Source organism: Eptesicus fuscus, chromosome 1 (assembly GCF_027574615.1).
Source record: "Eptesicus fuscus isolate TK198812 chromosome 1, DD_ASM_mEF_20220401, whole genome shotgun sequence".
NCBI lineage: Eukaryota > Metazoa > Chordata > Mammalia > Chiroptera > Vespertilionidae > Eptesicus > Eptesicus fuscus.
In genome coordinates this window covers 57,418,590-57,446,517 of record NC_072473.1, presented here as the reverse complement: position 1 = coordinate 57,446,517, position 27,928 = coordinate 57,418,590, and the positions used below count along the sequence as shown (strand labels likewise).

The window sequence follows — 27,928 nt, the reverse complement described above, 5'->3', positions numbered from 1 at the left end:
TTACAGGGGAATATATGCTGTAAAATCTCTGTTGCAACTTATTATGTTATAAACTAGAGGCTGGGTGCACAAAATACATGCACTTGGAAAGGGGGGGCCCTCAGTCTGGACTGCACCTTCTTGCAGTCTGGGAGCCCTCATCGGATGTCCCACCACCACCACCACTCTGGGATTAGAGCTGGGAAGGCAGCCACCTTGAAGCTTTCACTCCCTCACACTGCGGAGGTCATCTTTCTGAGGCAGACCTTTGCTATACAGGCAGTTTTTGCCTGGGGGAAGACAGTTGACCTACCATATTGGAAAACCCATTGCCCCATCCTGTGGAGTTTTTGAGGCCTATTAAGAGACTGAGAATACCAATTATCCTCCAGGGAATCACCAGAAAAGAGGCTAAGCGAAACAGAGGCAAGAATATGTAAGAAAAAGAATTCAGAATAAGGGTCAACCACAATACAATCATAGTAGGGGACTTTAAGACACCACTGACATCACCGGATAAATCCTCTAGACAAAAAACCAGCAAAGAAACAGCAATCCTATATGACTGACTACATCAGATGGACTTAGTTGACATCTTCAAAACATTTCACACCAAAGCCCGGAATATATGTTCTTCTCAAGTGCACATGGGACATTTTCAAAAATATACCACATATTGGGTCGCAAGCAAAGTCTCCCCAAATTCAAGAAGATTGAAATCATATCAAGCATTTTCTCAGACCACAATGGCATAATATTAGAAATAAACTACAATAAAAACAGCCCCCAAAATTCAGACACTTGGAAGCTGAATAGCATACTATTAAACAGTGATTGGGTTACCAAAGAGATCAAAGAAGAAATTAAAAACATCCTGGAAACTAATGACAATGAAAACACAACAATCCAAAATCTATGGGACACAATGAAAGCAGTCCTGAGAGGAAAGTTTATAGCGCTACAGGGCTATCTCAAAAAACAAGAAAAAATGGTAATGAATCACCTAACTATACAACTCAAAGAATTAGAAAGAGAGCAAGAAAAGTACAGAGTGAGAAGAAGGAAGGAGATAATAAAGATCAGAGGAGAAATAAATGACATAGAGACCAAAAAAAACAATACAAAAGATCAATGAAACCAAGAGGTGGTTCTTTAAAAGGATAAACAAGATTGATGAACCTCTAGACAGGCTCACCAAGAAGCAAAGAGAGAGGACCCAAATAAACGAAATCAGAAATGAAAGAGGCAAAATAACAACAGACCACACAGAAATACAAATATTGTTAAAAAATACTATTAACAACTCTATTATAACAAACTAGACAACATGAAGGAAATGGACATGTTCCTAGAAAAATACAACCTTCCAAAATGCAATCAGGAAGATTCTAAAAATCTCAATAGGCCAATAACTATGGAAGAAATTAAAGCAGTCATCAAAAAGCTTCCAGCAAACAAAAGCCCGGGGCCAGACTGCTTCACAGGGGAGTTTTACAAAACATTCAAGGAAGAATTAAAACCTATCCTCCTCAGACTATTTCAAAACATTCAAGAGGAAGGAACACTTCCAAGTTCCTTCTTCGAAGCCAGCATCACCCTAATACTAAAGCCAGATAAAGACAACACAAAAAAGAGAATTACAGGCCAATATCCCTCATGAACATAGATGCCAAAATCCTCAACAAAATTCTAGCAAATTGGCTCCAGCAGTACATCAGAAAGATCATACACCAAGACCAAGTAGGATTTATCCCAGGGATGCAAGGATGGTACAATATTCGCAAATCAATAAACGTGATACATCACATAAACAAATTGAGAGATAAAAATCACATCATCATATCAATTGATGCAGGAAAAGCATTTGACAAAAATCAACACCCTTTCTTGATAAAAACTCTCAAGGTGGGAATAGAAGGATCATACCTGAACATAATAAAAGCCATATATGAAACCCACAGCTAACATCATACTCAATGGGCAAAAACTAAAACCATTTCCCCTAAGAACAGGAACAAGACAGGGATGCCCACTCTCACCACTCCTGTTAAACATACTACTGGAAGTACTAGCCATTGTGAACAGACAAGAAGAAGAAATAAAAGGCATCCAAATTGGAAAAGAAGAAGTAAAACTGTCCTTATTTGCAGATGACATGATACTGTACATAGAAAACCCTAAAGACTCCATCAAAAAATTATTAGACTTAACAAATGAATTCAGCAATGTAGCAGGATACAAAATTAACGCCAAGAAATCTATGGCATTTCTATACACCATTAATGAATTTACAGAAAAAGGGACTGGAAAAGCAATCACATTTACCATCACACACACAAAATTTAAGATACCTAGGAATAAACTTAACTAAGGAGGTGAACGACCTATACACAGAAACTTACAGGACACTGAAAAAAGTGATAGAGGAAGACATAAACAGATGGAAGAACACACCGTGTTCATGGATTGGTAGAATCAACATCATTAAAATGTCCATACTAGCCAAAGCAATCTATAGATTCAATGCACTCCCCATTAAAATACCAACGGCATATTTCACAGACCTAGAACGAACTTTCCAAAAATTCATCTGGAATAAAAAAAGACCCTGAATAGCAACAGCAGTCCCGAGAAAGAAGAAAATAGTAGACGGAATCTCAATACCAGATTTCAAGCTGTATTACAAAGCCACTGTTCTCAAAACGGCCTGGTACTGGCACAAGAACAGACATATAGACCAATGGAATAGCATAGAGAATACAGATATCGACCCAAGCCACTATGCTCAATTAATATTTGACAAAGGAGGCATGAACATACAATGGAGTCAAGACAGTCTCTTCAATAAATGGTGTTGGGAAAATTGGACAGATACATGTTAAAAAATGAAAGTAGACCACCAACTTGCACCATACACAAAAACAAACTCAAAATGGATAAAGTACTTAAACATAAGACAGGAAACAATAAAAATACTAGAGGAATCCATTGGCAACAAAATCTCAGACATATGCCAAAGCAATTTCTTCACTGATACTGCTTCTAGGGCAATGGAAACTAAAGAAAAAAATAAACAAATGGGACTACATCAAAATAAAAAGCTTTTTCACAGCAATAGAAACCATCAACAAAACAACAAGAAAGCCCACTGCATGGGAGAACATATTTGCCAATGTTATCTCAGATAAGCGTTTAATCTCCAACATTTACAGGGAACTCATACAACTTAACAAAAGGGAGATAAACAATGCAATAAAAAAATGGGCAATGGACCTAAATAGTAGATACTTTTCAAAAGAAGACAGAAGGAAGGCCAAGAGACATATGAAAACATGCTCAAAGTCACTAATTATCTGAGATATGCAAACAAAACAACAATGCAGTACTATCTCACACCTTTCAGAATGGCTATCATCACCAAATCAACAAATCACAAGTGCTGGCGAGGATGCAGAGAAAAAGGAACCCTTGTACACTGCTGGTGGGATTGCAGACTGGTGCAGCCACTGTGGAGAACAATATGGAGTTTCCTCAAAAAACTAAAAATGTAACTCCCGTTGGACCCAGTGATCCCAATTCTAAGAATATATCCCAAGAAACTAGAAACAGCCCTAACTGATTTGGCTCAGTGGATAGAGCATCAGCCTGTGGACTGAAAGGTCCCATGTTCGATTCTGGTCAAGGGCATGTACCTTGGTTGCAGGCACATACCCAATAGGAGGTGTGCAGGAGGCAGCTAATTGATGTTTTTAACTCTCTATCCTTCTCTCTTCCTCTCTCTAAAAATTCAACAAAATATATTTTTTTAAAAAGAAACTAGAAACACCAATCAGAAAGGACATATGCACCACTATGTACATAGCAGCACAATTTACAGTAGCTAAGATTTGGAAACAGCCTAAGTGCCCATCAGCAGATTACTGGATTAAAAAACTGTGGTACATCTACACAATGGAATACTGTGCTGCAGTAAAAAAAAGAAGGAGTTCTTACCATTTGCAACAGCATGGATGGAATTGGAGAGCATTATGCTAAGTGAAATAAGCCAAGCAGAATAAGATAAATATCACATGATCTCACTCATTTATGAAATATAATGAACAACATAAACTGATGAACAAAAATAGATCCAGAGACAGAGAAACATGAATCAGACCATTAAACCTCAGAGGGAAGGTAGGGGAGGGTGGAGGTAAGGGGGAGGGATCAAACAAAGGACTTGTAGGCATGCATACAAGCCTATCCAATGGACAAAGATAACAGGAGGGTGATGGCATGAGTTGGGGGAATAGGGGTGGTAGTGGGGGAATAAGGACACATATGTAACACCATAATCAATAAAGAAATAAAAAAATAATTAGTCTCCAGGCAGAAGTACTTGCCCCACCCTTTTGGAAAACCTGTCACGGGACCTGTGGATGATTGATGGAGGCTACTGAATCCTGATTCCAATAAGTGTGTAGGCTGAGGCTGGTGTCTGGAGAATTTCTGATCTAATTAGTCAGAAACAACATTTGATTCCCTGCTGCAGACACTCCCCTAGACAGCAGTGGAAGGCAATCACAAGCAGGACCTAGCATGTGCTCACCCCTCCACCCCCTGGCCCCACACACAATCCTTTGGACCACTCAGTGAACCAAAGATTGTAAGACCCCAAGTGATTGCATATGAAACTTGTGGGACCAACTCCATGGGTAAAGGGAGTACAGCTCAGAACAGGGATAATAAAGGCATACCCAGCTTCTGAGCTAAGGGGTCCCAAAACACTGAAATACTAGGGGTTTCAACCTCTCAGACCTCAATCAGGTTGCCCAGGGCCAGAATGGGAGAATGACTCACATTCACCTACATTAGAGAAGCTCCCAGGAGGCCCCATATAGACACACCAAGGAACAACATTCAACAACATCAGAGCAAAATCCATGGAGCTGCACAAATAGCAGACCCAATGCACCTATATAACAGCTGGCACAGCAACATTGGGAGTAAACCTCACTTTCAGCAAGTTGGAGGGGAGTCCCCTCCCACAAACGGGGCATCAACAATCAACTCCCAATTATAACAGGACAGCCCAAATAATGCAAACAAGGGACATTCCTAGAGCATCCAGCTCAGATGAACAAAGAGACTGCATCACTGGACCTCTCAAGACACTTTCTGCATAAAGCAATCCCACAAAGACTGGGAGGCATAACAGTTCTATCTAGCACATATAAACAAATAAAAAGAGACAGCTAAAATAGGGATACAAAGAAACAACCCCCAAATGAGAGAAAAGAGTGATCTCCAGAAAAAGAACTAAATGAGATAGACACAAGTAACCTATCAGACGTAGAGTTTAAAGCACTGGTTATAAAATGCTTAAGGAACTTAGTGGAAATTACAACAGCATGAAAAGGGTAATAGAGGCTATGAATAAGAACGAGACAGAAATGAAGAATGATATATCTGACATCAAGAACACACTAGGAGGTGTTAAAAGTAGATTGCATGAAGCAGAGAATTGAGTCAGCGATTTGGAACACAAGGTAGAAATAAATACTCAATTAGAGCAGCAAATAGAAAAAAGAAGGAAAATGCAGGAAGATAGCTTAAGGGAGCTCTGGGACAACATGAAACGTAATAACATCAGCACTATAAGAATACCAGAAGAGGAAAGGGGTGAGCAAGGAACAGAGAACCTGTTTAAAGAAATAATGACAGATAACTTCCCCAACCTGTTAAAGGAAAATTGTTACACAAGTTCAGGAGGCACAGAGAGTCACAATTAAGATAAACCTAATTGGAAAAGAGGAAATAAAACATTCATTATTCTCAAAGGACATCATATTGTACATAGAAAACCCTTAAGACTCCACCAGGAAACTTTTAGGCTTAATAAATGAATTCAGCAAGGTAGCAGGATATAATATTGACATCCAGAAATCGATGGAATTTTTTATACAAAAATAATGAACTCTCAGAAAGTGAATTTTATTTTTTTCCCATTATATATTAAGGTATTATATGTGTACATATCTTACCATTGCCCCCACCCCACCCCACTCCCATACATGCCCTCACCCCCCAGTGTTTTGCGTCCATTGGTTATGCTAGTATGCATGCATACAAGTCCTTTGGTTGATCTCCTATCTCCCCCATCTCTCCCTAACCTTCTCGCTGTAATTTGACAGTCTGTTTGATGCTTTACTGTCTCTGTATCTATCTTTTTGTTCATCAGTTTATAATGTTCTTTATTATCCATAAATGAGTGAGATCATGTGGTATTTTTCTTTCATTGACTGGGTTATTACACTTAGCATAATGTTCTCCAATTCCATCCAGGTTGCTGCAAATGGTAAGAATTCCTTCTTTTTTATGGCAGTATACTATTCCATTGTGTAGATATACCATAGTTTTCTGATCCAGTCATCTGCTGACGACCACCTAAGCTGTTTCCAAATCTTAGCTATTGTAAATTGTGCTGCCATAAACATAGGGGTGCATATATCCTTTCTGATTGGTGTTTCTAGTTTCTTAGGATATATTCCTAGGCGTGGGATTACTGGGTCAAATGGGAGTTCCATTTTCAGTTTTTTGAGGAAACTCCATACTGTTCTCCACAGTGGCTGCACCAGTCTGCATTCCCACCAGCAGTGCACGAGGGTTCCTTTTTCTCCGCATACTCGCCAACACTTGTCATTTGTTGCTGATAGCCATTCTGACAGGTGTGAGATGGTACCTCATTGTTGTTTTGATTTGCATCTCTCGGATAATTAGTAACTTTGAGCATGTTTTCATGTGTGTCTTGGCCTTCCTTCTGTCTTATTTCGAAAAGATTCTATTTAGGTCCGTTGCCCATTTTTTATTGGATCATTTATCTTCCTTTTGTTAAGTTGTATCAGCTGCCTGTAGATGTTGGAGATTAAACCTTTTATCAGTGATAACATTTGCAAATATGTTCTCCCATGCAGTGGGTTTTCTTGTTGTTTTATTGATGGTTTCTGTTGCTGTGAAAAAGCTTTTTATTTTGATGTAGTCCTATTTGTTTATTTTTTCTTTAGCTTCTATTGCCCTAGGGGCAGTATCAGTGATGAAGTTCTTTTGGCATATGTCTGAGATTTTGCTGCCTGTGGATTCCTCTAGTATTTTTATGGTTTCCCATCTTATGTTTAAGTCCTGAATCCATTTTGAGTTTATTTTTGTGTATGGTGTAAGTTGGTGATCTAGTTTCATTTTTTTGCATGTATCTGTCCAATTTTCCCAACACCATTTATTGAAGAGACTGTCTTGACTCCATTGTATGTTCATGCCTCCTTTGTCAAATATTAATTGAGCATAGTGGTTTGGGTCAATATCTGGGTTCTCTGTTCTATTCCATTGATCTATATTTCTGTTCTTGTGCCAGTACCAGGTTGTTTTGAGAACAGTGGCTTTGTAATGCAGCTTGAAATATTGTATTGAGATCCCTCCTACTTTATTCTTCTTTCTCAGGATTTCTGTGGCTATTCAGGGTCTTTTTTTATTCCAGATGAATTTTTGTAGAGTTCTTTCTAGGTCTGTGAAATATGCCGTTGGTATTTTAATGGGGAGTGAATTGAATCTATAGATTGCTTTGGGTAGTATGGACATTTTAATGGTGTTGATTCTACCAATCCATGAACATGGTATGTTCTTCCATCTTGTATACATCTTGGTCTATCTCTTTTTTCAGTGTCCTGTAGTTTTCCGCGTATAGGTCTTTTACCTACTTAGTTAAGTTTATTCCTAGGTATCTTAACTTTTTTGGTGTAATGGTAAATGGGATTGCCTTTTTAGTCTCTTTTTATGTTAGTTCACTATTGATGTATACAAATGCCATAGATTTCTTGGCATTAATTTTGTATCCTGCTACATTGTAGAATTCATTTATTAAGTCTAATAATTTTTTGATTGAGTCTTTCATGTTTTTTATGTACAATATAATGTCATCTGCAAATAAGGACAGCTTTACTTCTTCTTTTCCAAATTGGATGCCTTTGATTTCTTCTTCTTGTCTAATTTCAATGGCTAATACTTCCAGTACTATGTCAAACAGGAGTGGTGAGAGTGGGCATCCCTGTCTTATTCCTGTTCTTAGGGGAAATAGTTTTAGTTTTTGCTTATTGAGTATGATGTTTTCTCTGTGTTTATCATATATAGCTTTTATTATGTTCAGGTATGCTCCTTCTATTCCCAACTTGTTGAGAGTTTTTATCATGAAAGGGTGTTGGATTTTGTCAAATGCTTTTTCTGCATCTATTGATATGACTATGTGATTTTTAACTCTCAATTTGTTTATGTGATGTATCACGTTTATTGATTTGCAGATATTGTACCATCCTTGCATTCCTGGGATAAATCCTACTTGGTCATGGTGTATGATCTTTATGAAGTACTGCTGAATCCGATTTGCTAGAATTTTGTTGAGGATTTTGGCATCTATGTTCATGAGGGATATTGGCCTGTAATTCTCTTTCATAATGTTGTCTTTATCTGGTTTTGGTATTAGGGTGAAGCTGGCTTCATAGAATGAGCTAGGAAATGTTCCTTCCTCTTGAATTTTTTGGAATAGTCTGAGGAGGATAGGTTTTAGTTCTTCCTTGAATGTTTGGTAAAACTCTGCTGTGAAGCCTTCAGGCCCCGGGCTTTTGTTTGCCGGAAGCTTTTTGATGACTGCTTCAATTTCTTCCATAGTTACTGGCCTATTGACCTGTTTAGATTCTTTGTGGTTGAGTTTAGGAAGGTTGTATTTTTCTAAGAATATGTCCATTTCCTCCAGGTTGTCCAGTTTGTTGGAATAGAGTTGTTCATAGTATTTTTTAACAATCCTTTGTATTTCGGTGGGGTCTGCTGTTATTTCACCTCTTTCATTTCTGATTTTGTTTATTAGGGTCCTCTCTCTTTGCTTCTTGGTGAGCCTGGCTAGAGGTTCATCAATCTTGTTTATCCTTTCAAAGAACCAGCTCTTGGTTTTGTTGATCTTTTGGATTGTTTCTTTGGTCTCTATGTCGTTTATCTCCACTCTGATCTTTATTATTTCCTTCCTTCTGCTTACACTGGGCTTTTTTGTTGTTCTTTTTCTAACTCTTTGAGTTGTGGGGTTTGGTAATTTATTACCATTGTTTCTTGTTTTTGCAGTAGGCTTATAGAGCTATGAACTTCCGTCTCAAGACTGCTTTTGCAGTGTCCCATAGATTTTGGATTGTTGTGTTTTCATTGTCATTTGTTGCCATGATTTTTTTTATTTCTTCCTTTATCTCTTTGGTAACCCAGTCATTGTTTAACAGCATGCTGTTTAGTCTCCATGTGTTTGACTTCTTTGGATTGTTTTTATTGTAGTTGATTTCCAGTTTTATGCCACTGTGATCTCAGAAGATGCTTGATATGATTTCAATCTTCTTGAATTTCAAGAGACTTTCCCTATGTTCCGACATATAGTATGTCTTTGAAAATGACCCATGTGCACTTGAGAAGAATGTATATTCTGTGGGTTTGGGGTGAAATGTTCTGAAGTTGTCAATTAATTCCATCTGGTCCAGTGAGTCATTTAGGATTGGTGTTTCTTTGCTGATTTTTTGTTCAGAGGATTTGTCCAATGGTGATAGTGAGGATTTAAAGTCTCCTACTATGATTTTATTGCTGTTAATCTCTCCCTTGATGTCCTCTGGGAGTTTTTTTATGTACGTGGGTGCTCCTCTATTGGGTGCATATATGTTTACCAGAGTTATTTCTTCTTGTTGGATTGCTTCCTTTACTATTATGAAGTGGCCTTCCTTATCTCTTATTATGTCCTTCACTTTGAGATCTAATTTTTCAGATATTAGTATTGCTACCACAGTTGTTGTTGTTTTTTTTTCATTTCCATTCGCCTGGAAAACCTTTTTCCATCCCTTCACCCTCAGTCTGTATGCGTCTTTTTTCTGAGGTGGGTTTCTTGTTGACAGCAGATATATGGGTCTTGTTTTCTTATCCAATCCATTACCCTATGTTTTTTGATTGGGGCATTTAATCCTTTTACACTTAAAGTTATTATTGATAGGTGTTCATTTGTCACCATTTTTATTCTTTACCCCTGTGTTCCTTCTTTGTTTCCTATTTCTTTTTTTTTTTTTTTTTTACAGCAGACCCTATAGCATTTCTTGCAATTCTGGTCTGGTGGTGATAAATGGCCTTAGTCCTCTTTTTGTCTGTGAAGCTCCTGATTTCACCTTCAAGTTTGATTGATAGCCTTGCTGGGTACAGTATTCTTGGATTCAGACCCTTCCTTTGCATGACTTTGTATATTTCATTCCATTCCTTTCTGGCCTGATGAGTTTCTGTTGAGAAATGAGTTGCTAGTCTGATGGGGGTTCTTTTGTATGTAACTTTCTGTCTCTCTCTAGCCGCTTTTAAGATTCTTACTTTGTCATGGGTGTTTGCCAATTTAATTATAATGTGCCTTGGCATCGGTCTTTTGGGGTTCATTTTCCTTGGGACTCTGTGAGCTTCTTGGATTTGTGTGGTTTTTTTTCTTCCCTATATCAGGGAAGTTTTCTGTCATTATTTCTTCACACAGGTTTTCTATTCCTTGCTCAGTTTCCTTTACTTCTGGAACCCCTATTATGTGGATGTTGTTTTGTTTCATGTTGTCCCAAAGTTCCCTTAGGCTCTCCTCCTGCTTTTTAATTTTTTTTCTAGAAGCTGCTCTACTTGAGTATTTTTTTCCATCTTGTCTTCTAGCTCACTGATACAATCCTCTGCTTCTTCTAGTCTACTCTTGATGCTTTCTATTGAGTTCTTTACAACAGTGATGTCATTTTTCATTTCTTCTTGGTTCTTCTTCATTTCCTCTTGGTTCTTACTCATATTGTCGAATTTGTCTTCCATTCTTTTCATCCACCTTATGACCATTTCTCTGAATTCTTTTTCTGATAGGTTGTTTGCCTCTATTTCTTGTACTTCCTTTTCTGGTGATGCCTGCTTTTCTTTCATATGCGGGTTGTTTTTTTTGTCTCCCCATGGTCTCTCTTCTCCGGATTTCTGGTTATGTAGTTCTCTCTCTCTCCTGCGTTGATTTAAAGGCACAAAATACAACACAACGATGTACAACACACAAGGCACTGAACAGAAATGTATTCACGATATTAATAGCTTCCAATAAAGGTGACCACCAGAGAAAGGCAATTAGGGGATAGAAGAGAAAGAAGAAGAGTAAAAAGAAATTAAAAAAAGGAGTTTCAAAATGAAATTGGGAAAAGGAAAAATAAGTAAGAGAGACAAGAATGAGACTAAGAGAGAAAAGGGGAACAAACTATATATATGGGGAGAAAACTCCAATAGAACAACCACTAATCCCAGTAAATGCCAGCAACAAGTACCGGGAGATTAATACAAACTACAACACCAACTAATATCTGTGAGGCAAGGGAAAACAGAAGTAAAAAACAAAACAAAAACAAAGCAAACAAAAATGCCAAACAAAAAAAAATAAGCAAAACAATCTCATAAAAAAGCATAAAAATTCGATATAATCAACATTCAAGCCAACAACAACAAAAGGACAGAGAGAAAAACAATTTTTTGGATAGTTAAGACAGCGAAGAGAGAGGTGCGTATGGACTTGGAGCAGGGGATTGGAAATTAGATATATAAGTAGGGTGAAATTTTAGCAGGTGGTAAACAAAAGAATAGAGAAAATCTAAACAGGAAAGGGTCAACGTAAACAGGACACCAAAAGGGGAAAGTTTAGGAAGAGAGTTATGGCATAAAGGTAGAGTTGAAATAGGGTAAAATGATGCTAAAGAAAGATGAAAATAGAATGTAGAACACTACTCCCAAAGTAAAATAAAGAGAAAATAAAATTACACTAAAAATAAAAGGTAAAATAGTAGTAGTAATAATACTGATTGAATATAAAAATGTGATAATTCAAAAGGTAAAATCAAGTGAGGAAAAAAGAAAAAAATTAGTTTCTTAAGTAAAAGATGCAAATAATTTAAAAAATTTAAAAAGTAAAAATAAAAAATAGAATGTGTAGTAGTGAAAGTCATTCACTTCCTCTATTGTTCTGTTTGGCATGCCTGTTTCCCAGTCCGGACAGTATTGCAGTTCCCTGCGTTCCACTGCTCATCAGTGTTGTAAGCCAGTCCTTATTTTTAAGCAGGTGGTGTCTTAATTTCTCGTATTCCTTTATTTTTGATTACCACAAGAATAAATTTATGATTCAGCCCCTGGGTGGCAGTGTTTCTGGATTTACTTCTGGGTTGCTTTGGCCTCTCTAGCCTTCTTCCCCTGTGGCACTCAACACCAGTTTGTGGAGGAGGGCTGCCTTAGAGCTGGCTCTTCGATGGTCACTCCCTGCTCCGATCCCCATGTTCCAGAAAAACAACTTCCCCCTGCAGTCTCCCAGGGTGTCCCCAACTGGGTGATCAAGGATTTGAAGAGGAAAAAGCCCAAATGTGCGGACAATGGGTCTGCGTGCAAGTCTAAGCAGCCTGCACACCTTTGAAATTCTTAGGCTGTCCCTCCACGTCAGATTTAAATGGGTTGCTTTTTAGAGATCCCTTCTGTTAGCAGCTCTGAGGACCCCCTTCCACATTCACGGATCATGTCAGCCCCAACAGCCACAGATTTTTCTAGGCACAGACCTTCCCTGGTCCTCCAGCTCCCGCAAAGCACGCGTTTCTCTCTCCCGCCGGGACCAGAGACCCCACCTTATCCCCAGGGAAATCTGACCTTTCCGTGGTGGAGTGAAGAGCTCCTTTGAATCTGGGTGTTTGCACCAATTGGGAACCGGTGTTCTGGGTCTCCCAGTTGTTTGGTTGTTGCTGCAGTTGTGGATTTTCAGGCTTCTGATAAGATCCACTTTCCCTTTTAAGATGTTGTGGTTTCTGCATCCGAGCCCGTATTTCCGGGAGGGACCCAGCCACAGGGGAGACTGCCAGATCAGGGGAACCCCGTCCAGCAACCCCCCACCTTCTCCTGGAGTTTAGCTGTCCCTTAGCTTGCTAACAAACACTTCTCGTGCGACCCTCAGCTGTTCTTTCTTTCTGCTCCAGGACAAGGTTCGGAACACGTCTGTCTATTCTGCCGCCATTTTCTGCTCAGAAAGTGAATTTTATAAAAAGCACTCCCATTTATCATTTCAACAACAACAACAAAATAAGATACCTAGGAATAAACTTAACCAAGGAGGTAAAAGACCTGCACTTGGAAAACTATAGGGCATTGATAAAAGATATAGAGGACACTACAAAGAAGTGGAAACCTATGCCATGTTCATGGATTGGAATAATTAACATCTTTAAAATGTCTATACTGCCTAAAATAATCTATAGATTCAACACAATCCCTATTAAAATACCAATGGCATACTTCACAGAACTAGAAAATATACCCCCAAAATTTATATGAAACCATAAAAGTAACTGAACAGCTGCAGCTATCTTGAGAAAGAAGAACAAAGTGGGAGGGATCACAATACCAGATCTCAAACTATACTACAAAGCCATTATAGCCAAAACAGCCTGGTCCTGGCACAAAAATAGGCATATAGACCAATGGATCAGAACAGAGACCCCAGAAATTGACCCACATCGTGGATGTCAATTAATATTTGACAAAAGAGGCAAGAACATACAATGGAGTAAAGACAGTCTCTTCAACAAATGGTGCTGGAAAAACTGGACAGACACATGCAAAAAGATGAAACTAGACCACTAATTTACACCATACACAAGAATAAATTCAAAATGGATAAAAGACTTAAATGTAAGGCATGTAACCAATAAATCTTAGAGGATAACATAGGCAGTAAAATCTCAGACATCTCACGTAGCAATATGTTTACAGATACATCTTCTAGGGCAAAGGGAACTAGGGAGAAGATAAACAAATGGTACTACATAAAAAAAGAAACCACTATCAAAATGAAATGGAAGCCCACTGTATGGGAGAACATATTTGCTAATGATACATCTGATAAAGGGTTAATATCCAAAATATATAAAATAGTCATACAATTCAATAAAGGAAGACAAATAATTCAATTTACAAATGGCCAGAATACTTGAATAGACATTTCTCCAAATAGGACATACAAAAGTCCAAGTGACATATGAAAAAGTGCTCAATGTCACTAACCATCAAGGAAATGCAAATTAAAACCACAATGACATATCACCTCACACCTCTCAGAATGGCTATCATAAAAAAAAATCAAGTTCTGGCCAGGATGTGGAGAAAAAGAACTCTAGTTCACTGCTGGTGGGAATGCAGATTGGTGCAGCCTCTATAGCAAATAGTATGGAGTTTCCTAAAAAATTAAAAATTGAACTTCTGTTTGACCCAGTGATCCCATTTCTGATACTCTATCATGAAAAATTCCAAACACCAATCAGAAATAATATATATACACCCTTATGTTCATAGCAACTTTATTTACAATAGCTAAGATTTGGAAATAGCCCAAGTGCCCATTAGTAGATTAATGGATAAAAATTGTGTGGAACATTTACTCTATGGAATACTATGCAGCTGTAAAAAAGAGGGATCACTTATCCTTTGGGACAGCATGGATGGACCTGGAAAATATTATGCTAAGTGAAATAAGCCAAACTTAGAAAGACAAATATCACATGATTTCACTTATTTGTGGAATATAATGAACAAAAGAAATTAACCAACAAAACATAAACTGATGAACAAAAACAGACCCAGAGACAGAGAAGCATCAATCAGACTGTCAAACCTCAGAGGGAAAGTAGGGGAGGGTGGGGGTAACGGGGAGAGATCAACCAAAGGACTTGTATGCATGCATATAAGCCTAACCAATGGACACAGACACCAGGGAGCTGAGGGCATGAGAGGAGGTGGGGGACCAATTGGGGGATAAGGACACATATGTAATACCTTAATCAATAAAGAGAAAAAAAGATCCGAAGCATGGAGGTGTGGAACAGACTGACATATCTTGATGTGGGGTTGGGCAGATGAGAAGAGATAAACCAAAGAACATATATACTTACTAGAGGCCCAGTGCATGAAAATTCATGCACTGGAGGGGGGTCCCTCAGCCTCGCTTGCCCCCTCTCACAGTCCGGGAGCCCTCAGGGGCAGGAGACAACCCGGCGATCAGGGGAAGGTGACACCCCATCACACCTCTGCTGCTGTCACTGCCGGCAATGCAAGCCTTGGCTGGCCCAGGTTACCTGAGCCTCAGGCGGCCCTGGGTGGCTGGGAAGCTGCCATCCAAGGCTTGCCTGTGCCTTGGGCTGGCCCTGGGCGGCTGGGGGGTTGATGGGACTGGGGCACTCCGGAGGCAGGCATGTGGAGCAGCTGGACCTGCCTGGGGGTAGGCCCGGCCTTGCCACATCCCTGCTGCCCCAGTGGGGCTGAGGGGACTGGGTGCCACCATCTTGTGGCTGTGGGTGCCACCATCTTTGAGGGTGTGACAGTCAATTAGCATATTCCCTCCTATTGGCTGTGGGCACTGCCATCTTTGTGATGGTGTGGGGGTCAATTAGCATATTCCCTCTTTATTAGATAAGATAGTCATAGCCCATGGACTCAGGCAATAGGCTATTCAGGTCTTAGGGGGGGGTAGGGGCTGAGAGGAGGGAGGAAATGAGGGGAAAATGGGAGACATGTAATACTATCAACAGTAAAAATATATGAAAAATAGTAAGAAAAAAATTCTGTTCTTAAAGAATAATGCAGTCTCCCCATTGTTGAGAGATTATTTTAATCTATCCTCTCATATTTTCAGGGTTTATAATTGTTCATATCACATCTTATATATGTCGTTATGCTGTGAAACGTAATGACCGACCGAGTAACGACTGGATCATGGATCAACAGGAGGGTGGGACAGTGAGCTATACGCAGGTGGTAGAGAACTACAGGAGGGAGCAGGGCAGCAAGCTATGAGGTGGCAGGGGGAGCGGAGGGAGCAACAGGAGGGTGGGGCAGTGGGCGGAGAGCTACAGAAGGGTAGTAGTGAGCTACTGGCGAGCTACTGGCACACAGATTCATGTGCAGGGCTACTAGTACACTAAATAATATTATAGTTATACTGGTGGTAAAACTGCCCCATAGTCTTCAAGAGGCAAAATGCTTAATTAATCACTATTCAAGCAATAATGTTACTACATAGAAGGAATCAAGTTGGTTAATTAAATAAGAAGTGACATGCCACATTTTTCTATAGCAACACTTAGGGGTATTTTCCCACTTCTTTTTTTTTTAAATATATTTTATTGATTTTTTACAGAGAGGAAGAGAGAGGGATAGAGAGTCAGAAACATCGATGAGAGAGAAACATCGATCAGCTGCCTCTTGCACACCCCCTACTGGGGATGTGCCTGCAACCAAGGCACATGCCCTTGACCGGAATCGAACCCGGGACCCTTGAGTCCGCAGGCCAACACTCTATCCATTGAGCCAAACCAGTTTTGGCTATTTTCCCACTTCTTGAGAAAATGAAAAGATAGAAGAAGACCTTCCCAAACCTATAATTATTTCAGGAAAATTAAAACTTACCACATGTTTACATGCTAAACAAGCTTACCCTTATTTCTAATTTACTGACGTGTCAATTTATAATGACACTCAAACATGGCCTTTGCTGGATTTGACATGCGAAAGGGTTACCTTTTCACAATGATCAGCATAGCAACATGAGTTACCCTACTGGACCTTGAAAGCACAGATGGTCAAGAAAGAGTCTAGTTTTTCTGAATGTTCCTAGAAATGGAACTGATATGTTGAGATATATTATCACTTCTTAGTGCTTTAGGTTTTTGGTCTCAAGGATGAATTGTGGAAGGATCAAAAAACAGAAACAGAAGGTGACTTGTAGAGATGTTTTGTTCATTGCTGTATCCCTAGCATCTAGTCTAGGTTACTGAATAAATACACTTGGGAAGTGAAACCCTGGGCTTGAAAAGCAGGTATCACTATTGTTTCAAAAAGAGACTATTTTGTAGAAGGCATTTTTTGCCTTAAAGATTTCAGAAAGGTCCTTGACTATTTTTGAAAGAACTTCTAGATCCCAACTTTGGGAGTATTGCCACAACCTGAGTACTTTCAAAGATGAAAAACTAAGGCAAATTTTATATATTCATATCTAAGGATGTGAAAATGAAACAAGCAGCTAAAAATGTGCATGCTTTCAAAACCATTTTGTCCTACTTTGTTCTGATGGATGAAAACATAAAATATACAAAGGTGGTTCTTCCATTTTTTTCAGCTACAGATTTCTTTGAGAATCTCAGGAATGCTAGAGATCCCCCCCCCACCAAAATGAGCATGCACACACACATACACACACAGATATTTTTAGGCAACAGAGCATTCCCCACTCCTCCCAAAGTTCATTTATGAATCAAGAATTAAAAAACTACTGAATTAAGTAAATGTTTGAGTATACATGAGGATATACTGTATGTACATATTTTACATATGTAAATATTTAATGACCATTTAATAATTGTTAAATCTTATATGGTATAAAACTCCCTCCTCCACTTCGATATGAAATTGTCAGTGACCAAGTTCTAGGAAAGCAGTAAACCAGTATTCTGAGTATTGAAGTGACAAATGCTCCTATAGTGTTCTGAAAAGCACTATTTTCTTGAAGTTGTTTTACAACTTCTATGTGTTTATAGCAGGGTTGAATTCAATATGACAACTTGGCTTGGGGGGTATTGTACACAATTTCCTGTGGAGCTTGTGTCTTGGGAGATAAGGAGTTCACTCATCTCTTATTCTAACAGTATAAAGTTGAGCAACATTCTTTTCACATCACTAGTTCCTTTCTCTGCCTGTGTTAGGGGACACAGTATTCCATCAAAGGCAGAAATGAAACACTTTTGTAGTGGTTACCCTGAATGAGTGATTTTTATCATGAGTATATTTTACAGTTCAGCTAATAGCTTCATAGGAATTACATTTAAAAGTTGCAGTAGACAATAACAGCTCACACTTCAAACAGAAAAATATTTGACAGTAACAGTTGCTACAGTATTTGCTAGTCTATGAATTTTACTATTCTAATTGGGGGAAGGGGGGAACCAGGAAAAGATGGCTAAAGAAACTTCAAATTTCGGGGTTTAAGCAACGTTTTGATATGTGCCCAGGATATTGATAAAAAGTAGAGATTCATATGAAAATATCTCTATTCAGTAAAAAGCATAAATTTCAATAGGTAAAGGCATAGGAAAACTAAGTTTCCTTTTTTGTCCTTCAGCAACCTGACACCGCACCCCTCCTAGAAGCTTTCATCTGGGCAATTATTTTAGTTTTAGATTATTCCCCAACTCATCCCAATTTCATTTCTGAATTTAGGGGTGGAGAGCACCCAAAAATAGTCAACTTCTCTTTCCAATTACAAAGATATTGACATTTTATTGCCTTTGTCCACATTTCAGTTTTTTATGTCCTAACTAAAAAACAAATAATTTATTTTTTCCTTTCTCCTCTAATCACTAGTTTCACTCCTAATCTCTGAAATATTGAATTTCTATGATTTAGAAGAGCTATGGTGTCTTCATTTTGCAGGTTCTCAGACTCTTCTTCCTGAAGTCTGGTATGTTGCCTTCACCGGCCTGCCTCCCTTTCTTTCTTTCCTTCTTCCTGTGGCAATGTTAAGGCTCATGGTTGTGATACCATTGAATGTGGCTTGTGTGGAAACTACCTTGGGTAGCTCTGGAAATCTCAGGGACCTTCTACAGGGCCACAGTGGGAGATGGAGCCTTCTAAACAAAGACTCTGAAGAGAGGGAATTCAGCCTGACTGGGCTGCAGCAGACCAATCAGAAAGCACACCATCCCAGAGAAGCCTTCATACAAGCTGTATATACTTTCAAGGACGTGAGAACTGGCCTTGAATTCCTCAATAAATAAAAACTCAGCAAACCTAAAAGAAGAAGAAAATATGAAGAGTTTTAACATTAGTGTTTCCACATAATTGGCTTTGGGTTGCTTCTTCCTCCTCTCTGCTAAGTTAAAATTTTAGCATCATTTTATTTCCAGAATTGTACAATATTTTAAGAATGTTCCTTTTAAAAATGAATATGCTGTTTTTCTGCAGGAATATTATTTCTGAGCTAGGTTTCATTTATATGTGACAGACAGCAGAGACTGTAAAACTACATGGGCAAGATTTTATACAATATGTGCTTTGGGTAAACAAAGGGATAAGATAAATGAGAATAAGCAAACCACATTTTATAGTCGTGGCATCAAATAGCAAACTCAGCTATAAGACAGATTGCTTTTATTTTTTTTCCCAATTTTTTTATTAAGGTATTATATGTGTACATATTTTACCATTGCCACCCCCCACCCCACTCCCATATATGCCCTCATCCCCCAGAGTTTTGCATCCATTGGTTATGCTTATATGCATGCATACAAGTCCTTTGATTGATCTCTTATCTCCCCCACCTCTCCCTAACTTTCCCCCTGTAATTTGACAGTCTGTTTGATGCTTTACTGTCTCTGTATCTATCTTTTGTTCAAGTTTATAATGTTCTTTATTACCCATAAATGAGTGAGATCATGTGATATTTTTCTTTCATTGACTGACTTATTTCACTTAACATAATGTTCTCCAATTCCATCCAGGTTGCTGCAAATGATGAGAATTCCTTCTTTTTTATGGCAGCATAGTATTCCATTGTGTAGATGTACCACAGTTTTCTGATCCAGTCATCTGCTGACGGGCACCTAGGCTGTTTCCAAATCTTAGCTATGGTGAATTGTGCTGCTATGAACATAGGGGTGCATATATCCTTTCTGATTGGTGTTTCTAGTTTCTTCGGATATATTCCCAGGAGTGGGATTACTGGGTCAAATGGGAGTTCCATTTTCAGTTTTTTGAGGAAACTCCATACTGTTCTCCACAGTGGCTGCACCAGTCTGCATTCCCACCAGCAGTGCACGAGGGTTCCTTTTTCTCCGCATCCTCGCCAACACTTGTCGTTTGTTGATTTGTTGATGATAGCCATTCTGACAGGTGTAAGATGGTACCGCATTGTTGTTTTGATTTGCATCTCTCGGATAATTAGTGACGTTGAGCATGTTTTCATGTGTCTCTTGGCCTTCCTTCTGTCTTCTTTTGAAAAGCTTCTATTTAGTTCTGTTGCCCATTTCTTTATTGGATCATTTATCTTCCTTTTATTAAGTTGTATAAGCTGCATGTAGATGTTGGAGATCAAACCTTTATCAGTGATGCCATTTGCAAATATGTTCTCCCATGCAGTAGGCCTTCTTGTTGTTTTGTTAATGGTTTCTTTTGCTGTGAAAAAGCTTTTTATTTTGATGTAGTGCCATTTGTTAATTTTCTCTTTAGCTTCCATTGCCCTAGGTGCAGTGTCAGTGAAGAATTTCTTTTGGCATATGTCTGAGATTTTGCTACCTGTGGATTGCTCTAGTATTTTTATGGTTTCCCGTCTTATGTTTAAGTCCTGTATCCATTTTGAGTTTATTTTTGTGTATGGCGTAAGTTGGTGATCAAGCTTCATTTTTTTGCATGTATCTGTCCAATTTTCCCAACACCATTTATTGAAGAGACTGTCTTGACTCCATTGTATGTTCATGCCTCCTTTGTCAAATATTAATTGAGCATAGTGGTTTGGGTCAATATCTGGATTCTCTATTCTGTTCCACTGATCTATATGTCTGTTCTTGTGCCAGTACCAGGCTGTTTTGAGAACAGTGGCTTTGTAATACAGCTTGAAATCTGGTATTGAGATCCCTCCTACTTTATTCTTCTTTCGCAGGATTGCTGTGGCTATTCGGGGTCTTTTTTTATTCCAGATGAATTTTTGGAGAGTTCTTTCAAGGTCTGTGAAATATGCCATTGGTATTTTAATGGGGAGTGCATTGAATCTATAGATTGCTTTGGGTAGTATGGACATTTTAATGATGTTGATTCTACCAATCCATGAACATGGTATGTTCTTCCATCTGTTTACGTCTTCCTCTATCTCTTTTTTCAGTGTCCTGTAGTTTTCAGTGTATAGGTCTTTTACCTCCTTAGTTAAGTTTATTCCTAGGTATCTTAATTTTTTTGGTGCGATGGTAAATGGAATTGCCTTTTTAGTCTCTCTTTCTGTAAGTTCACTATTGGTGTATAGAAAGGCCATAGATTTCTTGGCGTTAATTTTGTATCCTGCTACATTGACAAATTCATTTATTAAGTCTATTAGTTTTTTGACGGAGTCTTTCGGATTTTTTATGTACAATATCATGTCGTCTTCAAATAAAGACAGCTTTACTTGTTCTTTTCCAATTTGGATGCTTTTTATTTCTTCTTCTTGTCTAATTGCAATGGCTAATACTTCCAGTACTATGTCAAACAGGAGTGGTGAGAGTGGGCATCCCTGTCTTGTTCCTGTTCTTAGGTGAAATGTTTTTAGTTTTTGTCCATTGAGTATGATGTTTGCTGTGGGTTTATCATTTATAGCTTTTATTATGTTGAGGTATGAGCCTTCTATTCCCACCTTGTTGAGAGTTTTTATCAAGAAAGGGTGTTGGATTTTGTCAAATGCTTTTTCTGCATCAATTGATATGACTATGTGATTTTTATCTCTCAATTTGTTTATGTGATGTATCACGTTTATTGATTTGCGGATATTGTACCATCCTTGCATTCCTGGGATAAATCCTACTTGGTCATGGTGTATGATCTTTCTGATGTACTGCTGGAGCCGATTTGCTAGAATTTTGTTGAGGATTTTGGCATCTATGTTCATGAGGGATATTGGTCTGTAATTCTCTTTCATTGTGTTGTCTTTATCTGGTTTTGGTATTAGGGTGATGCTGGCTTCATAGAAGGAGCTTGGAAGTGTTCCTTCCTCTTGAATTTTTTGGAATAGTCTGAGGAGGATAGGTTTTAGTTCTTCCTTGAATGTTTGGTAAAACTCTCCTGTGAAGCCATCAGGCCCCGAGCTTTTGTTTGCCGGAAGCTTCTTGATGACTGCTTCAATTTCGTCCATAGTTATTGGCCTATTGAGCTCTTTAGATTCTTCTTGATTGATTTTTGGAAGGTTATATTTTTCTAGGAATATGTCCATTTCCTCCAGTTTGTCCAGTTTGTTGGAATAGAGTTGTTCGTAGTATTTTGTAACAATCCTTTGTATCTCAGCGGGGTCTGTTGTTATTTCACCTCTTTCATTTCTGATTTTGTTTATTTGGGTCCTCTTTCTTTGCTTCTTGGTGAGCCTGGCTAGAGGTCCATCAATCTTGTTTATCCTTTCAAAGAACCAGCTCTTGGTTTTGTTGATCTTTTGTATTGTTTCTTTGGTCTCTATGTTATTTATCTCCACTCTGATCTTTGTTATTTCCTTCTTTCTGGTTACACTGGGCTTTTCTTGCTGCTCTTTTTCTAGCTCTTTGAGTTGTAGGGTTAAGTAATTTATTACCATTGATTCTTGTTTTTTGCAATAGGCTTGTAGAGCTATGAACTTCCCTCTCAAGACTGCTTTCACTGTGTCCCATAGATTTTGGATTGTTGTGTTTTCATTATCATTTGTTGCCATGATGTTTTTTATTTCTTCCTTGATCTCTCTGGTGAGCCAGTCATGGTTTAATAGCATGCTGTTTAGTCTCCAAGTGTTTGATTTCTTTGGATTGTATTTATTGTAGTTGATTTCCAGTTTTATGCCACTGTGATCTGAGAAGATGCTTGATATAATTTCTATCTTCTTGAATTTGAAGAGACTTTGCCTGTGACACAGCATATGGTCTATCTTTGAAAATGACCCATGTGCACTTGAGAAGAATGTATATTCTGTGGCTTTGGGGTGAAATGTTCTAAAGATGTCAATTAATTCCATCTGGTCTAGTGATTCATTTAGGATTGCTGTTTCTTTGCTGATTTTTTGTTTAGAGGATTTGTCCAGTGGTGTTAGTGGGGTATTAAAGTCTCCTACTATGATTGTATTGCTATTAATCTCTCCCTTGAAATCTTCCAGGAGTTTTTTTATGTATTTGGGTGCTCCTATATTGGGAGCGTATATGTTTACCAGAATTATTTCTTCTTGTTGGATTTCTCCCTTTAGTATTATGAAGTGGCCTTCTTTATCTCTTGTTATGGCATTTACTTTGAGGTCTATTTTGTCAGATATAAGTATTGCTACCCCAGCTTTTTTTTCATTTCCATTTGCCTGAAAGATATTTTTCCATCCCTTCACTTTCAATCTGTGTGAGTCTCTTGTTCTGAGGTGGGTCTCTTGTAGACAGCATATATATGGGTCGTGTTTTTTTATCCATTCAGCTACTCGATATCTTTTGATTGGAGCATTTAGTCCATTTACATTTAAAGATATTACTGAAAGGTATTTGTTTGTGGTCATATCTATTTTTGTGTCTATATTCCTTCTTACCTGTTTATTTCTTCTTTTTACAGTATTCCCTTTAGCAATTCTTGCATTGCTGGTTTGGTGGTGATAAACTCCTTAAGCCTTTTTTTTATCTGCAAAGCTCCTGATTTCCCCTTCAATTTTGATTGATAGCCTTGCTGGATATAGTATTCTTGGATTCAGTCCTTTGCTTTGCAACACTTTGTATACCTCTGTCCATTCACTTCTAGCTTGTTCTGTTTCTGTTGAGTAATCATTTGACAATCTGATGGGTGTTCCTTTGTAGGTAACTCTCTATCTCTCTCTTGCCGCCTTTAAGATTCTCTCTTTATCATTTATATTTGCCATTGAAATTATGACATGTCTTGGTGTGGGTCTTTTGGGGTTGATCCTGCTTGGGACTCTCTGTACTTGCGTAACTTTTATCTTTCCCATATCCGGGAAGTTTTCTGTCATTATTTCTTCAAATAGATTTTCTAATCCCTGCTCTTCTTGTCCTTCTGGCAGCCCTATTATACGCATGTTACTTCGTTTCATGTTGTTCCGAAGCTCCCTTAGGCTTTCCTCCTGCTTTTTAATTTTTTTCTCCAATTGCTGTTGAGATTGAGCTTGTTTCTGTACCTGATCTTCTAACTCACTAATTCGGTCCTCTGCTTCTTGTAGTCTACTGTTGAAACTTTCCATGGTGTTTTTGATTGTAGCTATATCACTTTTCATTTCTTCCTGATTCTTGCATAAGTTGTTTATTTTCTCATCCATCCGATGTATAAATTCCACGACCATTACTCTAAACTCCTTTTCGGTCATGTTGCAAGCTTCAGTTTCACTGATTTCCTTTCTTGGCGACTCCACATTTTCTTTCCTCTGTGACTTATTTCGTTTCCCCATTCTGGCTATCACCAGAAAGCTCAAGCTTCCGTTTGCGTGGACCTGGGCCGTGTGCTGTGGGGACTTCACTCCACCCGAGTTTCACTGAAGTGCTCTGACACTAGGACATGTGGCTGCCTTTGGTTGGTGGGAACCAGACTTGCCCAGGGTCAGTGTCCCCAGTGTTCCGTGTGGTCTCGTGTGCACACTTAGATTCAGGGGCCCTGTCTGCACCACACTGTTGGTATGTGCCGAAAATGAGATCCTTAGCATGTGCCAGGAGTCAGAGTTTCCCTGTGTCTGCACCAACACTAAAGTGTCAGAGTCTCTGTTGCCTTGTGCGGTTTCTCGTTGAGACTCAGGGTCCCTATGTGTGCATGCACCAACAATTGGGGTCGCTGGCTCTTAGTGTGAATGCGCTGTGAGTCAGGGATCCCAGGCAGCTGTGTCCGGCGTGCCAAATTCCCTGAAGTGGAGCTGCGACCTGTGTGTGCTCTCTCTACTGAGCCAAACCGGCTAGGGCGCACACTCTTGATTTCCTGAAGGTGAGCTGGCTCTGTGCACTCTACCGGAGTCCCGGAAGGGGGGCGGAGTCTGTCCTGCGCGCCAAATTCCCCAAAGGGAAAGCCCCTCTGTGCAAGCACTAAGATTCCCTGAAGGGAGAGCTGTGACCCGCAAGCCAAATTCCCCCAAATTCTCCGAAGGGGTGCCCTCTGTGCGCACTGACAGATTTCCCCAACAGGGAGCTGATTCTCTCCTGTGTGCGTGCGCGCTAGAGCGCCAAATTCCCTGAGGGGGAGCTAGTCCCTGCGCAAAGCTCTGTGGCTTGGGCGAGAGGCGGATCTATCAGTTAAAATGGCGCTGTCTGCGCGCCTGCGGGGAAGGGGTAGGCTCTTTGACTCACGGAATTCTGCCGGGAAGTCTGGATTCTTGTTGTTTGTTGGTCTGAAGCTGTGATAGCAGTTCTCTGTCCCCAGTGGCTGCAGGGTCCTGGTTTGTGTCAGAAGCCAGGATCCGAGTCTCAGGCAGCTCTGTTTCTCAAGATGGCGTGGTCTCCGCGTCCGCAACAGCCGAGGAGATGTGTCCGCTTTGTGCGCGGGGCTCCGCTGTCTAGGACTGCCCGGTTAGGCAGCCCCTTGGAAGACGTGCAGAATCTAACTGACCCTAGCTTATACACACACACACCACACACGTCTACACTCTTCTCCAGATTGCTTTTATGACATCTGCTTTTCACTGGCATCTAAATTCTCTATGAAAAAGCTTTATCTTTTTCTGATATTTATAACAAATCCTATTGAAATTATTTAGAATGAGTAAAATTTTTAAAATTTTATTTCTTTGTTTAAAGTATTACAAATAGTAATACATATATCTCCTTTTTTCCCCATTGACCTTCCCCCAGCCTCCCCTACCCCCCTGGCACATGCCCTCATCCCACCCACCCCCAGTGTCTTGTGTCCACTGATGTGCTTATATGCATGCATACAAGTCCTTCAGTTGATCTCTGTCCCCCATTCGCCAACACTCCCCAGCCTTCCCCCTGTAATTTGACAGTCTGTTCGATGCTTCACTGCCTCTGTATCTATCTTTTTGTTCATCAGGTATAATGTTCTTTATTTCCCATAAAGGAGTGAGATCATGTGGTATTTTTCTTTCATTGCCTGGCTTATTTCACTTAGCAGAATGAGTAACATTTTTAGTAGTTAACAGCATTTAAAGTGCTGTTATTTATGCCATCTTTTTACTGACTTGTTATTATTCCCATCAACAACAAAAATAACCACCAATTCAGAGGCTGGAGCTCATGGGGTGGTAAGGCTGGACAGATGATATTGCCATAAATTTAGATAATTGCTACTACATAGGGGATCTTATGAGAGTAATTACTTATTGTATCTTTTAAAGGTTCTTGGAATTATTGATGGCAGATTAAAATAAATCAGCAGAACACCTATTGCAATTCTGTTTAGTGTAAGTTTTCTATCAACTGTTTCCTATATATGCAACAATTTATAAATAAAATTAAAATATTTAAATAGTAGAATAATGATACCTCCTCATGAGTTAATTAAAAATTTGTAATTGTAATTGAGAGATGCACAAGCACTTAAAAGCTGAGGTATGGAGGCATGTGAATCAGGCTGGTGGCAGGTGACTGGGTGCAGTGCTTCTTTTCAACTCGAAGGGAGACCAGCTCCCTATTACTCTGAACTCCAGTTTCTAAGGAGACGCTGGGGACCCAAACTCCTACGGGGAGAAGCTGGACTGTCTGCCATCGGGTCTGAAAGTGAGGGTGACATTCTTGTAGAGGTGCGCCCAGCAATCATTGTTTACTGTGCTGAGGTGCGGGACGAGGGGACTTGGAAACGTGGAAACACAGAGACAGCTGACTGGAAGCCATCACTGTTTGCCACGCCCTAGCCTAGTGACTCCCTGAGACCCAGCCCCGCACAATCTACAAACCCACCTAAGCTCCAAGCAGTGGCTTTTGCATATAAATGCCCTCCCTATCTCAGCTTAATCTAACAAACTGCAGCTCTGGACAAACAGGTCCAAAACCTCCAAACGCCAAGCAAAGAGGATAAAACTGTAGTTCTCGCTTTAGCTCCTGCTGGGTGGCCTCAGACAGTAGCTGACCTGCACCCCATTGGAGATCCAGAAGCTAGTGTATCTAGTGATCAGTGTGAGATGACACCAGATTTCAACTACTCACATCCATAAGTGACACATTCAAGAGGCAGACTCAGTGAACACCAAAGCCCCACTGAAACAAGGCCTGCCCCATAAGCGTGTCTCCAGCACAGCAGTTCTTCCATTATAGAAACAGCGGGTCCTCACAGCCAATTGGCCTGGAGGTCAATTCCTCCCAGTAACACCAACAACAATCAAGACTTAACTGTAACAAGGCTGTACACAGAGTCCACAAAGGAGTGCACCAAGATTGTCCACCTCAGGTAACTGGGAGGATGACCCACTGGGCCATATAGGACACCTAGCACACAAAGCCACCATACCAACTCATGGAAGCAGCAAAAATGTGGAGGCAAAGAAACAGATCACAAACGAAAGAAATGGAGAAAAACAAACAACTAGATGTAGAGTTCAAAACCATGGTTATAAGGTTTTTCAAGAATTTCCTAGAAAAGGCCAATAAATTTAACGAGACCCTTGAGGATATGAAAAAGGACCAACTAGAAATTAAACATACACTGACTAAAATAAAAAAAAAATATTATACAGAGACCCAAAAGCAGACTAGAGGAACGCAAAAATCAAGTCAAAGATTTGGAATACAAAGAAGCAAAAAACACTCAACCGGAAAAGCAAAAAGAAAAAAGAATCCAAAAAGTTGAAGATAGTGTAAGAAGCCTCTGGGACAACTTCAAGCATATCAACATCAGAAGAATGGGGGTACCAGAAGAAGAGAGAGAGCAAGATACTGAAAACCTATTTGAAGAAATAATGACTGAAAACTTCCCCCACCTGGTGAAAGAAATAGACTTGGAAGTCCAGGAAGCGCACAGAACCCCAAACAAAAGGGATCCAAAGAAGACCACACCAAGACACATCATAATTAAAATGCCAAGAGCAAAAGACAAAGAGAAAATATTAAAAACAGCAAGAGAAAACAGTTAGTTATCAACAAGGGAGTACCCATATGATTATCAGCTGATTTCTCAACAGAAACTATGCAGGCCAGACAGGAGTGGCAAGAAATATTTAAAGTGATGAATA

At 39.4% G+C, this 27,928-nt stretch overlaps 1 protein-coding gene across 1 annotated transcript in view; it reads right to left on the bottom strand.

Annotated features, from left to right (window-relative positions):
* Nucleotides 1-18,713: 18,713 nt before the first annotated feature.
* The window catches only part of LANCL3 (LanC like family member 3), a 48,289-nt gene continuing 39,074 nt past the window's right edge, over nt 18,714-27,928 (bottom strand). Inside the window, 1 exon segment of the mRNA XM_054718991.1 lies at nt 18,714-18,873. Within this exon segment, the coding sequence (XP_054574966.1) occupies nt 18,714-18,873 (160 nt within the window).